The sequence below is a fragment of the Vigna radiata genome, chromosome 5 (genome assembly GCF_000741045.1).
Source record: "Vigna radiata var. radiata cultivar VC1973A chromosome 5, Vradiata_ver6, whole genome shotgun sequence".
In the NCBI taxonomy this organism is placed as follows: domain Eukaryota; kingdom Viridiplantae; phylum Streptophyta; class Magnoliopsida; order Fabales; family Fabaceae; genus Vigna; species Vigna radiata.
The window spans coordinates 19,609,294-19,622,748 of record NC_028355.1 but is presented as its reverse complement, the minus strand read 5'-3'; the positions used below and the strand labels follow the sequence as shown (position 1 = coordinate 19,622,748).

The 13,455-nt window shown below is 31.1% G+C and overlaps 2 protein-coding genes across 2 annotated transcripts; one reads left to right on the top strand and one right to left on the bottom strand.

Annotated features, from left to right (window-relative positions):
* The first annotated feature begins 271 nt into the window (after positions 1-271).
* On the top strand, positions 272-3,258 carry LOC106762321. Its single transcript, XM_014646169.2, has 5 exons — positions 272-742; positions 1,111-1,185; positions 1,582-1,721; positions 2,370-2,507; positions 2,826-3,258. The coding sequence occupies exons 1-5, from the start codon at positions 505-507 to the stop codon at positions 3,036-3,038; spliced, it is 804 nt and encodes a 267-aa protein (XP_014501655.1). The 5' UTR covers positions 272-504; the 3' UTR covers positions 3,039-3,258.
* A 2,864-nt stretch (positions 3,259-6,122) lies between these two features.
* On the bottom strand, positions 6,123-9,800 carry LOC106760923 (phosphopantothenate--cysteine ligase 2). The gene is made up of 10 exons (XM_014644369.2): positions 9,579-9,800; positions 9,188-9,351; positions 8,976-9,099; positions 8,845-8,889; positions 8,683-8,768; positions 8,368-8,420; positions 8,203-8,262; positions 7,878-7,979; positions 7,249-7,368; positions 6,123-6,572 (listed from the first exon to the last, which is right to left on the bottom strand). Exons 2-10 carry the CDS (start codon positions 9,333-9,335, stop codon positions 6,333-6,335), a joined length of 978 nt encoding a protein of 325 aa, XP_014499855.1. The 5' UTR covers positions 9,336-9,351; positions 9,579-9,800; the 3' UTR covers positions 6,123-6,332.
* Positions 9,801-13,455: the final 3,655 nt, after the last annotated feature.

Sequence of the window (13,455 nt, the reverse complement as noted above, 5' to 3'; positions counted from 1 at the left end):
TTAAAATTTAAAAATATATGATCACAATATAAATTGATAAGAAAAAGGTATAGTATACATATATTTAGTTTTTACACATGTAATCTAACTACAAGCTATAGTGTAATAAATTTACTAATTTTCATCTAATCATTTAAAGTCCAGTTTATTTATGATTTTTTTTATTAATCTTTGTTTATTTTAGTATCACAATATATAAAAAAAATAAAAAACTTAATTGATAAAAATTCACAATCAGTAACTCTAGTCCATAGGTTTCCCGGGAAAAATATTCGCGGCTCTCATTCACCTGGAAAAAAGAAAATAATTATTTCATCTCTAAGAAGAATTGCAGAAAAAATCTGGTAAAACTTTAAACTTATTAGATTCATGGGTGTGAGTTATCGTTGAGGGGCCCAGAACCTCTTCTCTTCGTTCACGTCTTCCACTACCTAGAAGAAAGGGTTTTGTGCTTGTAACTGCAATTGGAACCGAGTGAAGAGTTTCAAAAATCTGGGGGAAACTATGAGCAATCTGAGAACCCTTTGTAGACCTCAGACGCTGTTCTCTTTTATTAGTTGCAGACACCAATTTCGATCTATTTCGTTTCCAAACCCTAATTACAAGCCCCGTTTGTCGTCGCCGTTTCTGTACTCTACAATCGGTTCTTGGGGTTCGAATCCATGGTTTCGCGTGAATCAGAGGAGAACCGTAGCCAAGGCATCTAATTGGGCTGAACAAAAATCCCCATATGAAACTCTTGGTAATTTTTACTTTCATGTTTGTTGACAATCCGCGTTCCTGAGAAAATGGGGAAAAGAAAACCGGCTTTGAGGTAAAAAGGGAATCTTAGAAAGAGAAGAAGTAATGGGTAACGCTGAAATCGAAAATTGCTTAAGCACTAATCAAATAAACTCTTTATTAAGAACTTATTGCAGAAGAAAATAAAAGATCAAATGATTTAAACTTTCGTTAACTGAACATGCTTTTTTCTGCTACAAGTGTTTAGGGAGAATCTAAGCTTTAGGAGTGGAAACGAATTTCTTTTTTCTGTAGGAAGAGAATAGAGATGGAAAATTCCTCTGCATACTTGTTTGACAGTTCCTTCTCCAATTGTCTGGTGAACAACAGAATTGGAAGGAGATGCTGATGAAGACCAGATAAAAATTGCTTACAGACGCTTGGCCAAATTTTATCATCCAGATGGTGTGTACCTCCATCTTAGCTACTTGCTTTCTTGAAGTGTCATTCGAAATGTATCTTTCAATTTGATATTTAACTTTGCTGGTTGTGGTGGCCTGATGCTATATCTAGCAGCAATATTATTATGTTCGTTCAAGATGAAGCCGGGCAACTACTTATCAGTTATGATTTTGAGATTTTACATCTTGTTTTGAATGCTAGTCTTCTGGAACGTGGGAGATATTTTATTTTTCTTTACAAGAATGTTCCTATGAAGAAGTTATGGCTAGTGACTGTTTCTTCAACTGTGTGCCACACAACTTAGTTGTGAAACAGCTTTTCTGTGCTCGTACTGTTTATGAAAGCGGAGTATAATCTCTCACTCAATACGTACTAACTCTGTTTACTTTACTCTTCAAGTGTATGATGGCAGAGGTAACCTTGAAGAAGGTGAAACAGCAGAAGCTAGATTCATCAAGATTCAAGCTGCTTATGAATTGCTTATAGATGGAGAGAGGCGAAGACAGTATGATATTGATAACCGGGTCAACCCTATGAAGGTAATAGTTTTTGAGCTGTTTGATTATCAGTTATTAACAGCCACACTTGTTCATTTAGAATTCTAATTTTGCACTTGTTTGTACTTCTGAACGGGTATGGATCTTGTTATATGGTATTTTAAGTGGATAATAATATGCTCGTGTTCCTAGTATCAAGCGTGAACAAATTCTTTGAGCAATAGTGTTGAAGTATTACTTTCAATTTCTTCTACTTTTAAGGCAGTCAATAAAACTAATATTATTGTATGAACAGAAAACATAACGTTAACTAAGATGTATCTAGCATATGAACTGTTTGACTACCATAATCTTTAGATGTTAATGGATGTTAGTGAACAGTCAAAACTGCTTCATTTTTTAATCCTTTAGGAAGGAAAGAAATACTAAGATTTTCTATCCATTGTATTAGCATATCAAACTGCAGAACTTCATCAAATAACTACTGTTTCATCTGTGTACAGAGAATATATTTTTCATTTTCTGCTTTCAATTTCTCGTCAGTTTAACATCTAAAGCAGAATAACCTCTGATTCTCCAAGCATTGTTTTTACTAACTTTTAAAATGGATAATAATGGATGTACCCTTCTGCTGTAATTAGAATATGTTTACTTTTCTTATTCTTGACCACTGTGCTTTGTTTTCTTCAGGCATCTCAGGCATGGATGGAGTGGCTTATAAAAAAGCGAAAAGCTTTTGATCAGCGGGGTGATATGGCAATTGCTGCTTGGGCTGAACAGCAACAGCGCGAGTTAAATCTTCGTGTGCGTCAACTTTCTCGTTCAAAGGTATTGTGTTGAAAATGTTGCCATCTTAATATAATGTAGGCTTGAATGGTTGTCAAGAAGACTAGGTCATAGTTTTGTCAAATTTTCTTCCAACAACCATAATCAACATTACAACCTGGTTTCTTACGTGAATAAGTCCGTCACTTCCATGTTTGAGTGAACTTAAAACTATTAATGATCCCAGCTTCGTATATAACATGGCACATTTGTTTCTCTCTCGAGAATGGGTATTGGAAAGAATCAGTATGACATGTAATCTGTTCTCAATGTTCCATTTTTTTCTATGCATCTGATTGGACTTATTTTACATAACCTCAGACTGATCCTGATGAAGTAAGGAGGATTCTGGCAAGAGAAAAGAAGGCATCGGCCGATTATTACTCAAATACCCTTAAAAGGCACACACTAGTACTAAAGAAGAGAGATTTGATGCGAAGAAAGGCCGAGGAAGAAAAGAAGAAGACTATCAGCCGTCTCTTGGCAGCAGAAGGTCTTGAACTTGATGATTCAGATAGTGATGAGGCACTCTAGTCAACATAGGGACTTTGTTTCCACAAATCAATACCTAATATTTGATTCAATACCTTGATGTCTCCATCAGAAAATCCAATTATTTTGTAATTATTGTTCACAAAAGATATATGTACATATATTTATTATTTTCAATCTCAATGAGAAGCTGGTTTTTCAGTTGTATTATATCACTATTATGATGATCCGAAATTTTGAGTAAGCCTAACGTCCACTTTAACTTCCTTGTTGAATACTATTATGCAAGTTGAAAGTTAAATTCCTTTTGTTTGTTGATCATGGGGAAAGAAAATGAAACGAACGGTTAAGGATTAATAAGACGTCTTTGGAATTTTCTTTTATTTTTGGTCTGCAGAGAATAGTTAAGTCATATTTACAGAAGTGAGTGATTGGCATTTTTTCAAACTGTTTAATTTATTTAAATAAAATCTCTGGAGAAACTTCATTAAAAAATTAATTCTGTTCTATTTAAGAATAAAAAATCCACCATTTACTTACCAAAGGAAAAGAACTTGCATCCGCAAAAGTGTCAACTCGGATTGCGGATTCTGCGAGTGCACATTCTAATGACCAACCGACAAAAAGAATGACCTGATTTTTTGTGTTTTCTTGTTAATTCACTTTTGTGTTTTTCTCTTCATAACTAAGGTTTATACGTGTTAAACCTATATAATCGCATCAAATCCAAACAAAAACAAAAAATCTCCCTAATGTAGTGTAAGTTAGACCTTGGGTGTCAATCCTAAGAAATAGCTAATTAAACTAAATCAACCTAAGAATGATCTAAATGCAATCATGAAACTAAACATAATGCAGAAACTATTCCTAAAATAGTGAGCGTGATTTTCTATATAAACAAGATGCAATGATCTCTAAAACGGATTCTAATGCATGGAAATTATGTTTGAACACTTAAAATGCAAGTTAAGATGTAAAGAAACATATTATAACAATTAAAACTCAATAAAATAGAGCATAACTATGAAAACGAAATTTGTTTGATGAAATGCCTCACAGAAAATCTATTTTTCATAAGGTGTTTGACAAAATGTTTAAGTGAAAGAAAAATGTGTTTTATGCAATGGACATGCTTGGATCATATTCATATACCTAAAACTACTTATGATATGCATGCATAACTGTCTAACAGTGTAAAATTCACAAAATCACAGTTGAAAACCAAATCTGGCAGCAAAAGTACTGTATTAGCGTTCAACTTATAACAGCAAATGTGCATCACCATACAAAACTCTCTTTAATGGTAAAATGCACATGCAAACATATTCATCCTATTTAACTACTGGACGGAGAATTCATCAAAATAAACTACAAAATTGAAATCCAAATTCTAACCAAGCATGTAACCTAGACTACCAGAATTTTAACTGTCAAAACTGTAAAATCTGAAAATCAGAATTGAATCTGAATTATAATGATTGTAACCAGTTTATTAACAGGAAAGCAAGTAAAGGAATGTAAATTTGATGAAAAACAGATTAAAGAACAAAAAGTCATGTAACAGGTTGAGTATCAGCGTAGCTGGCAAAGTGTTTGTTCTAAACCAGAAAGTGCAAAATCTTATTCAAGTTCATTTAACTCTCAATCTTGCTTGCTAAGGTTCATTTCTGAATTCCTTACAATATAAAGATCACTTTGGATTCACTATTATCTCAGCATGAGTCCATGACTGAGTCTAGTAAGGTGCAAGAATGAAAATCAAATGTTAGTAGAAAATTCAGATTCTGACTTAAAAGTAAGAAAACAGGTTTGAGACATTGAATTGAAATTGCAGTTGAATAGAACAAGAGAATAACAGAAATGATAAAACAATTCAGAGAACAAAGTAGTAGAACAGAATTGAAAGTAAAACTCACTAGAATTGAATGAATGTTGATGTAGAATTACAATGCACTCAAAATCTTGGAAGCCTAGCTCAATTTGGAGTCTGAGACCACCTAGAAACTTCAGAGAAAAGTTATTCTAAAACTGAGAAATGTAAAAATCTGATTCATCTTTTTTTGCAAGTTTCAGATGTAAACCTTTATATGCTTCTAAGAATCCAAACCTCGAAAACTGGAAAACAGCCTAGAACTAATCATATGAACTGCCAATAGCAAGTAAAAATTATGAACAAACTACCTAGACTAGCCTAGTCTATCTATGCAAATGACCTAAGTAGCAAGTAATCTAATTCAGCTTCTTTTCTCCTCCACTGGCTGGTGCAGATAATTAATGAATGCAGAATCTGACCATTGGAGTCCAACCTATAGTAATAGGTTGCTGCTTCTGGTCCAGCAGGTTTCCCTTCTTCAAGTTCAGCTTGTTCAAGACTCTTTCGTTCATTTCAGCTTCTTCTTTATTCACAGGTTGGTGTAGGTTGCCAGTGACAATTTCAATTCCATCTCTTTAGCTCTAACTTGATCCAGCAGGTCATGCCAATAATGAGTAACTCAGCTCAGCTCTTCAACTATCCACCGAGACCAGATTTTCTCAAGTTCACTGCATCAGAATTGTTAATTTCCAAAGCACCTAAAAAAATCAAAACTAAACAACAAAATTCTACTTCAAAAGATGAAGAACAAAGTTGAATTAAGCTACTTACTAAAACTAAACAAATACACTAAATCAAGAACTAAAATATACACTAAAAGTAGAAAGCAAATCTAAATTTTATTTATTTATAAGACTAGAAATTTACTACAATAACTGAAACTAAAAATATGTCTAAAAACACTTGGTTAACAGATTTTAAGAAGAACTAGTATTTAAGCAATCAAAATTAAATTTATTCTAAAATTAAGAGTTTAAGAACAAAATATAATCCAAAGAGATGCATTAACTAAGAAAAACTCAATCAAACCGAGACTCATCAATACGTCATGGTAAGTTCCACGTTTGTCATACCATGGTTACTATTTCACCATACATAATCCCTTTGCTGTTTCTTAATGGTATCCGTTCATCTTAAACTATTAAACTAATGGTAAAACCAAAACCTCTGCCAAAGTATGACTACACGCATATTTTTAGTTGAATATTATTAATTAATATGACAAAAAGGGTAGCCCAATTAACGATAAGAAGAATCACAAGAAGTAAAATACAAAATTTATAAATAATTGCAAAATGACAAAACTAAGGTTAGAACTGTTGTTTTCTGTTACAGTTCCTTTCGTCTGTAGCCCTGTGCTGTATCCATACTGTCTAATTCTTCTCCCTTTTATTCATGTTGATGATGCAACGAATTTTAGTGCCCAAACTGCAACCACGAGTAGCCAAAGTCATTCCCTAGATTCATCTACCGGGATGCTCAATGTAACTCGCATGTTTCTCTGAAAGAAGTTTAATCAGGGGATTCTCTACATCATTATCTGACCGACTCTTATCACGCTTAACAACAACATTCTCAGCACTAGTGACAACCACCACTTGCTCCTTGCGAGATGAGAGTTCATTTGCAACTACTGCATCCATCTTGTACTTTTCAAGAGCTGCACTAGCCTTCTTTAGAAGAATGTTTGAATCTGTCTCTAACTGTCAGACAACGAAGAAAGGTAAATATTAGCCTACACAAATGTTATTTCTCATTACGTCATTTCATTCTATGTTTGGACGTCTGTTGGCAAAAACCAGAAAAATAACATCACTAACTTGAATACTTGATCAGTCTACTATCAAGAGATATTTTGATACTCTCAAAAGAAATGCCAACTATTTTTATTTCTACAAATTCTTAGAGAAAAACACAGACAATGAAGTTCCTGTAGAAAGTTGGTACTAATTATGTTAGTGTACTTTTCTATAACTTTGGAAAGGACGGTCTTTGAAATGCAAGGTATGAATCACATGCAGAGTTGCACAAAACTCACTTGTACGTACCCACGCTTTAGCGCAAAACTGTCAACTTCCAATAAGACAGCTTTGTTACTGTTATCCAGTAATTGTAATTTAATATTTGTCAAAACAGCATAGGTCAATATAGATTTTTTTTTGTTACTGTTTTGCTTACCACAGCCTTAGGACTAAAAAATGGAAAGTTACAAGTCAAAAGCAAAGTTTTCAAGTTTCCCATTAGATGATGTACTCTATAATTGAAACTTCTCATTTCTTGAGTCCTTGATCATTCAGAGCAATGATTAACATAACTGTGTTTCAAAAGAGAAAAAAATGGTTTTTATCATTATTATTTTTATGCGAATACCATCAATACCTTGAAAGATATGCAGAAAGCAAGAGGAGCCCAATCATTCCTGAGTACCGACAACATTTTTGGGACATTAACTAGTTTCACGTCCAAGAGGTGAGATCCTGACTGAATTTTGTGCTCTACCTGCAGGATTAATATACATCAAGATAAACATTACCAAGTAAAGGAAATCTTTTCCGAAATGGGGTAACTCCAACCTAGCATTATAGTGAAACTTTTATTTTAATGATCAACCACACAAAACTACTTCGATTTTTCTTCAAATGTGTATCTTCCCATTTTAACATCCCTCGACTGTAATTTATCTAAAGGCACAGGAATTTTAAAGTTCCACACACTTTTGGTACATGTGAAAGAACCCAGTAGTATGTCAAAAGTCACTACAAACAATGGTTAAAAGTTATACTACTGGCACAGAAACAAGGCTAGGAAGTATGTGACATTCCCGTAAGTTTACACGTGAAGCTACACGCAAATTCTCTATGTAATATCTCCTGTACAAATTTTATTTGATTCAAGCAGCGATATAATTTCTTGTTCTTAACCAACTACGCAATCATTCAAACCAAGGTTAAAGTCAATACTGCAATAAAACTTTCACGGAATGATGAACCAACATAACATATTTATACCATTTCCTTCCAAGGAACATAATAGTCGGACGCTGCAGCAGCAAGATAGAACATTGCACGCGGGCCAATACACCTCAATGACACTGCAATAATTTGTAACATCTGCAAACTCAAGAAAATTAACAATGACAAAACAGCACTGATAAATGTACTGATTAAACACCTAGTAAAATTTATAATAAAACATGTGGCTCTCTATCTTGCAATCAGACCAACACATGATAATCAGAAGACAATAATTCTATCCACCTCCACAATCAATTGTCAACAAAAACCCAGAATGAATGAATGAATGGGAAATTTACAAGCATTGACTAGAGCTAACCTGGAGATACTCAAATATGGTGTTGAAATGTAGTTTCAACAAGAGACCACCTGCCACTGCCTGCAATAATAGAATGAAAACCCAAATGAGGCTATAACTATATCCAAATAATTTGAACCTGAGGCACCATAAATAGAAAAAATGACATGAAACCACGGAAAATACAGTGTGATGATCCACGACAGCCCTCGTCACTGCTTCCGAATAAGCCTCGCAAACTGAAGTATAGAACAGAATTTGCCAAAATCAGGACAACTCCAGGAGTTTGTATAAAATAGCAATCCAAGGGGAAAAAATTGAAGTAGGTCTGCTAATTGACAATGCCAGAAGATAGCCAATGAAATTAATCTTTGAGTGGACTTCATCTGAGAAATAGAAGGGGAAAAAAACGATGCATTTTTTTCTAGCCTTCAATGAATCACAATAGTTTTATCTTTTTCTTACGGTGCGAAAAGAGAAAAAAAAAAAAACAGTTATAACCTTGAATGTTCGACTCATCGGTGGGCTTGAAGCATTCAAGTAAAGGATCATCAGGAAGAGATCTACAAAATGGCTGGAAACTTCCCCTGCATAAATTATCTATTGTTGATCACCAATTGATAAAACATAAGAAAATACTACTTCTCAGGTCCAGAACCTCACTTCCGGTTAAGAAAGATAACAGCATATCCAGCCTTCAAAAAATACCTACAACACAACCACCATCCTGTTCGTCTCAATAGAATTAAAACAAATATTTATACAAGAACAAGACAATGCAAACCGCAACGTACTCTGTGGATGTGGCCCCTCTGTGACCCGAACTGAAATTGTCAACGTACCGAACACAACGTTGTTCCAACGGAGCAGTGGTGCCACCAGAAGTCACACAAACAATTCTCCTCGCTTTCCCATTTTCTGGAGAAGCCAAAATCCACCACACATCATTTACAGGAAGCACACAGAAGGAGAAACACAACACCAAATGCAGTAACAGAGAACTCACCTGAAGGAGAAGAATTGCGTTTAATGAACTCATCTAACTGCTGAGTTATTCTATCACTGTTCTGCAAAGGAGGAGCAGAATCAAAAAAGGCTTTCACTTCTGCTTCAAGGGTCTCACCTGGAACCTCCAATCCCTTTGTTGCATCCATCAAAAATCAAAATTTCCTACGTTCAGAAGTCAGTTATAAGAAACACGTGACCTCATCAATTGCACACAAACCAACCCATGAAGGGATTTCTTTTATTAAACATTCCCCATTATCAAAAAATCTTAAATTGAGTAAAATTAAATAAGAAAACATTGGAAGGAAACATATGAACTAAAAATTCACATCAGAAAACCCTAACAGTGACAGTGAATAAGAGAAAGGTTTGAAATTTAGATAACTAACGAAGCAGAGAAGAGAGGAATTAGCGACAGCGAGTGAAGGTGAACTTTTGACGAAAGGTGGTGCATCTTATAGTTGGGGCATTTGCTTATTTTATTCCAACAATAATAACAGAGAACTATATTGGATGCTTCTCAATAAAAGCGAATTACACACAGAAAAGATTTGTAATTAAAAGTGAATAAAATTAGTTGGATTTGGAATTAAGATGATTAAATTATGGATTGATTTGTGGGCTAATAAGTCCTATCTGCTTTCTATGCTTAGACCCTTAGTCTACGTTTTCCTTTCACCGCTTCTCCCTTCTCTTCTTTTCTACTTAAATTATTATTGTGTTAGCTCACTTTAAACTCAACAACTCTTTCTTTATACAACACATCCTATCATATAATATAATTTTCTACTGAATTTTCACCTAGTATCAATCATATGACATTTTTATTTTAAAATTTATAATAATTTAGATGAACCAATTGAAAAAATAAAAGTAATATAATTTTATTTGGTGTTTTGGGGTAAAAGATTAGAAGGTGTTGATGTGTTATAATCAACTAAACAATAATGATAAAAGTGTAATAATGTTGGAAAAAATATTTTAAATAAAACCTATGATACAAAATTAGTACATTTTTTTAAGTATTTTAATATGGAGTTAATTTGTTCGGTTTATAATTTGGGTTCACGACACTCTTAAATGAGATTATGTGTCCAAAAACTAACCAATCGGTGAAGACTGCAAACAAAGGGGTCTAAGGAGAAAATTGAAGTGGGCCGGGCTGATGCCGATAGGAACTTATTCTTTGACAACCAATTATGTTACGCTCGTGAATGTTTGTTTACCAATATTTCAAAAACTTAAGCGCATACGTGATACTTGCAGACATTTGAAAAAAGATATTTTATAAATTTTTAAAATAAAACCTAATTAAAATTACAAAAATAAATCATATAAAATATAATATAAATTAAATTAAATTTAAATTAAAAATTAATTTTAATTCAATTTAAATTAATAAAATATAAATTAATTAAATTCAACCGAATAAAGTATAAATTAAAATTTAATTTTATAATATCTATAATTACGGATAATAAATCCACCACACTTTTCCTATGTAACAGAATTTTCAAATTGGTCAAGAGAGGATCGGATAGGATCTTGGAGAATAAAAAAAATGTGACCAAGAGAAAGGAAACAAAATGCCAGAAAATAAGAAAATTGACGTTTTTTTTTCAGGAATTTTAGCTCATTTTCATTGTATTCAATGGTTCATTTTAATTTTTGAAATAAATAAATAAATAAATCAAATAAAAATAAGTAAAATTAAGTAAAGTTACCGGACTATTTTCGAAGAAAAGTCATATGTTTCAAAAAAATTACTTGGGCTAATTAAAAGTATGAAAAATAAAAGGGTGTTGTTCCGTACACTTCCCAATTCCAACCTGTATCTCCCCATTAATTTAATTTATTTTCAAAAATATTCTACACTTCCTCACTATTTTTTTTTATTCCAAAAATATCCTACACCTCCTCACTATCCTTAATCATCTTTTTCTTTCTCTCTCTATATTAATAGAGCATTTACATGGCTCATTAATGGAGCATTTACATGACTTAAATTTGAATATATTTTCTTAAATAATTTTGATTCAATCTTATTTTCGTTGTTGAATATATTTTTTTCTTTTCAAATTACTTAATAAATGGTAAATTTTTGTTCTAAATTTATAGAAAAATGTTTATATACATGTATCTTTTTTTTTTACATATAATATCTATAATTTTTAACATTATATTATGTTTTAACTCACCGACATGTTTGCCTCAAATAACTTGAATAAAATATTTAATTTATTAGATAAATAATATAAAAATATTATTAAATACTTAAAATATATAAAAAGTTATTTGTTAAAGATTTANAATTTATTTAGTTCTTTCGTCATCATAAAGTTAGTATATAATAATAATAATAATATATCATTATTTACTATTAATATTATTATGTTTATTATTTTGTATTTGCATCTAACTTTTAATTTTATAAAATGGAAATGGTAGAAATACTAATATTGAAGTTTCCTCTGAATTTTATATTTTGTAGTATGTTACAAATTCAAATCTGAACCACATGAATGTTCCATTAATGTAGAGAGAAAAAAAGAGAAAAGATTGTTAAGGATGGTGGGGAAGTGTAGGGTATTTTTGGAATAAAGAAAATAGTGGAGATGTGTAGAATATTTTTGAAATAAATTAAATTAATAGGGAAGTACAGGTCCCACTTGGGGAGGTGTAGGGAGTAACACCGAAAATAAAATATATGTAGATATTTATGGGCCAAACTTGACAAAAAACAAATCTGATTTTTTTTTTCTCATTTTCTTTCTTTCTGTAATTTTATATTCTTTTATTTTTACATTTTATTAATTAATTTTATAACTTTTACTCTAAATTTTTTTATGTTGTTTAATATTGGTTTTATTTTCTCATTTTTTTATGTATTATTATTTTTTAAAACTATTTAAATACTTGCTTTTTAAATCTTAAAAATAAACTTCTATTCTCTCTGATAATATTGAATTTTGACAGACCCGTTAGTCACCATGTTATCGGTTGAGTATTTGAAAAAAAATTCTAGTATTTTTTTTTTTTATATTAGTGGATATCCATAAATATCTACATATATTTTTTATATTTTTTAATTTAAAAAAAATAAAATATAAACTTAGATTAGATTACAAAAATTCAAATTAAATTACTTACTTAATATTATTAAATTAAAAAAATTCAAATCAAATTACTTACTTAATGAAATATTAGTGCAAATACATTTAACTTTTTAGAAATTAAATTTAAATGAATTGCAACAAAGTCTAAATTCTGAAAAATTTAATCTCTTACAAAAATAAATTCAATTTTATAGGTCTAAATAAAGAAATAGAAATATGTGAACACAAATTTTAAATTATTCTTACACTATTAATAGTTTTTTCATTATTAATTTTAATTTTTCATCATTGAAGTTTTAAAAATTAATTAACTAAAATTTGTTAATAATTATTAGGTACACCTAAAGTGGGATACCATGATAATTGTATGTACTCCATCTGCAAATGGTAATTAAATATCCATATATGATGAAAATCAAATCAGGTAGAAAAAAATAAGTTGACATGGTTTTTTAATAAATGAATAAAAAAATTAATAACACGTTCATTTGGAGCTGCCAACAAGTATTTGGATGTAGTAATTTTATTTTATTTTATCTTATTACAAAAAATTTACTTGAATGAGATGTAATAGTCGATATCTAGCTTGCAAGTAGTAGATTGAGTTTTATTTCGTTTGGGTGATTTTTGGATACTATAATTTTACTTACAATTAATAATTAAGTAGTGAAATAATTATTAGTTTATGTAAGATCATTGTTAGTTTAACTGACTTGAAATTGCAACTAATAAATAATTTATATTTATGATGGTTGTAGCTTTATATAAACTAAACCATTTTTATCAATGAAAAAAAATGAGTTTTATTAAAAAAATTAGAGTTTATCTATTTTATTTTAGTGAGAATGATTCTCCTAAATTCATAAGTGGTTCAAGATTATTTGGTTGTATAAAAATCTTTCCTATTCTTTGGTTGTATTAAAAGACTTTCCTATCCTTTCTATGTGTCTCCCTTGAAAATAGTGATTCTTTCCCCTTTTTTCTCTTGAATTTAGAAAATTCAACTTTGTCCAAATTTATTTTATGGACATAATTCTTGATCTACTCACCCAAATTTAGAGATTTTTTAACCTAAATTAAAGTTCAAAAGGAACTTTCACGTTATTTCAAAATCATCTCAATTAGAGTCCTACAACTCAATATCAACATT

Bases quoted from the DNA above. Each gene is read 5' to 3' on its own strand.
- LOC106762321 (XM_014646169.2), top strand. From the start codon at position 505: ATGAGCAATCTGAGAACCCTTTGTAGACCTCAGACGCTGTTCTCTTTT. The intron at 743-1,110 runs GTAATTTTTACT...GGTGAACAACAG, and splicing joins ATCCCCATATGAAACTCTTG to AATTGGAAGGAGATGCTGAT. The intron at 2,508-2,825 runs GTATTGTGTTGA...ACATAACCTCAG, and splicing joins GTCAACTTTCTCGTTCAAAG to ACTGATCCTGATGAAGTAAG.
- LOC106760923 (XM_014644369.2), bottom strand. From the start codon at position 9,335: ATGGATGCAACAAAGGGATTGGAGGTTCCAGGTGAGACCCTTGAAGCA. The intron at 8,421-8,682 runs GTTATAACTGTT...TCTATACTTCAG, and splicing joins CGATGAGTCGAACATTCAAG to TTTGCGAGGCTTATTCGGAA. The intron at 7,980-8,202 runs GTTAGCTCTAGT...TTGAGTTTGCAG, and splicing joins CCATATTTGAGTATCTCCAG to ATGTTACAAATTATTGCAGT.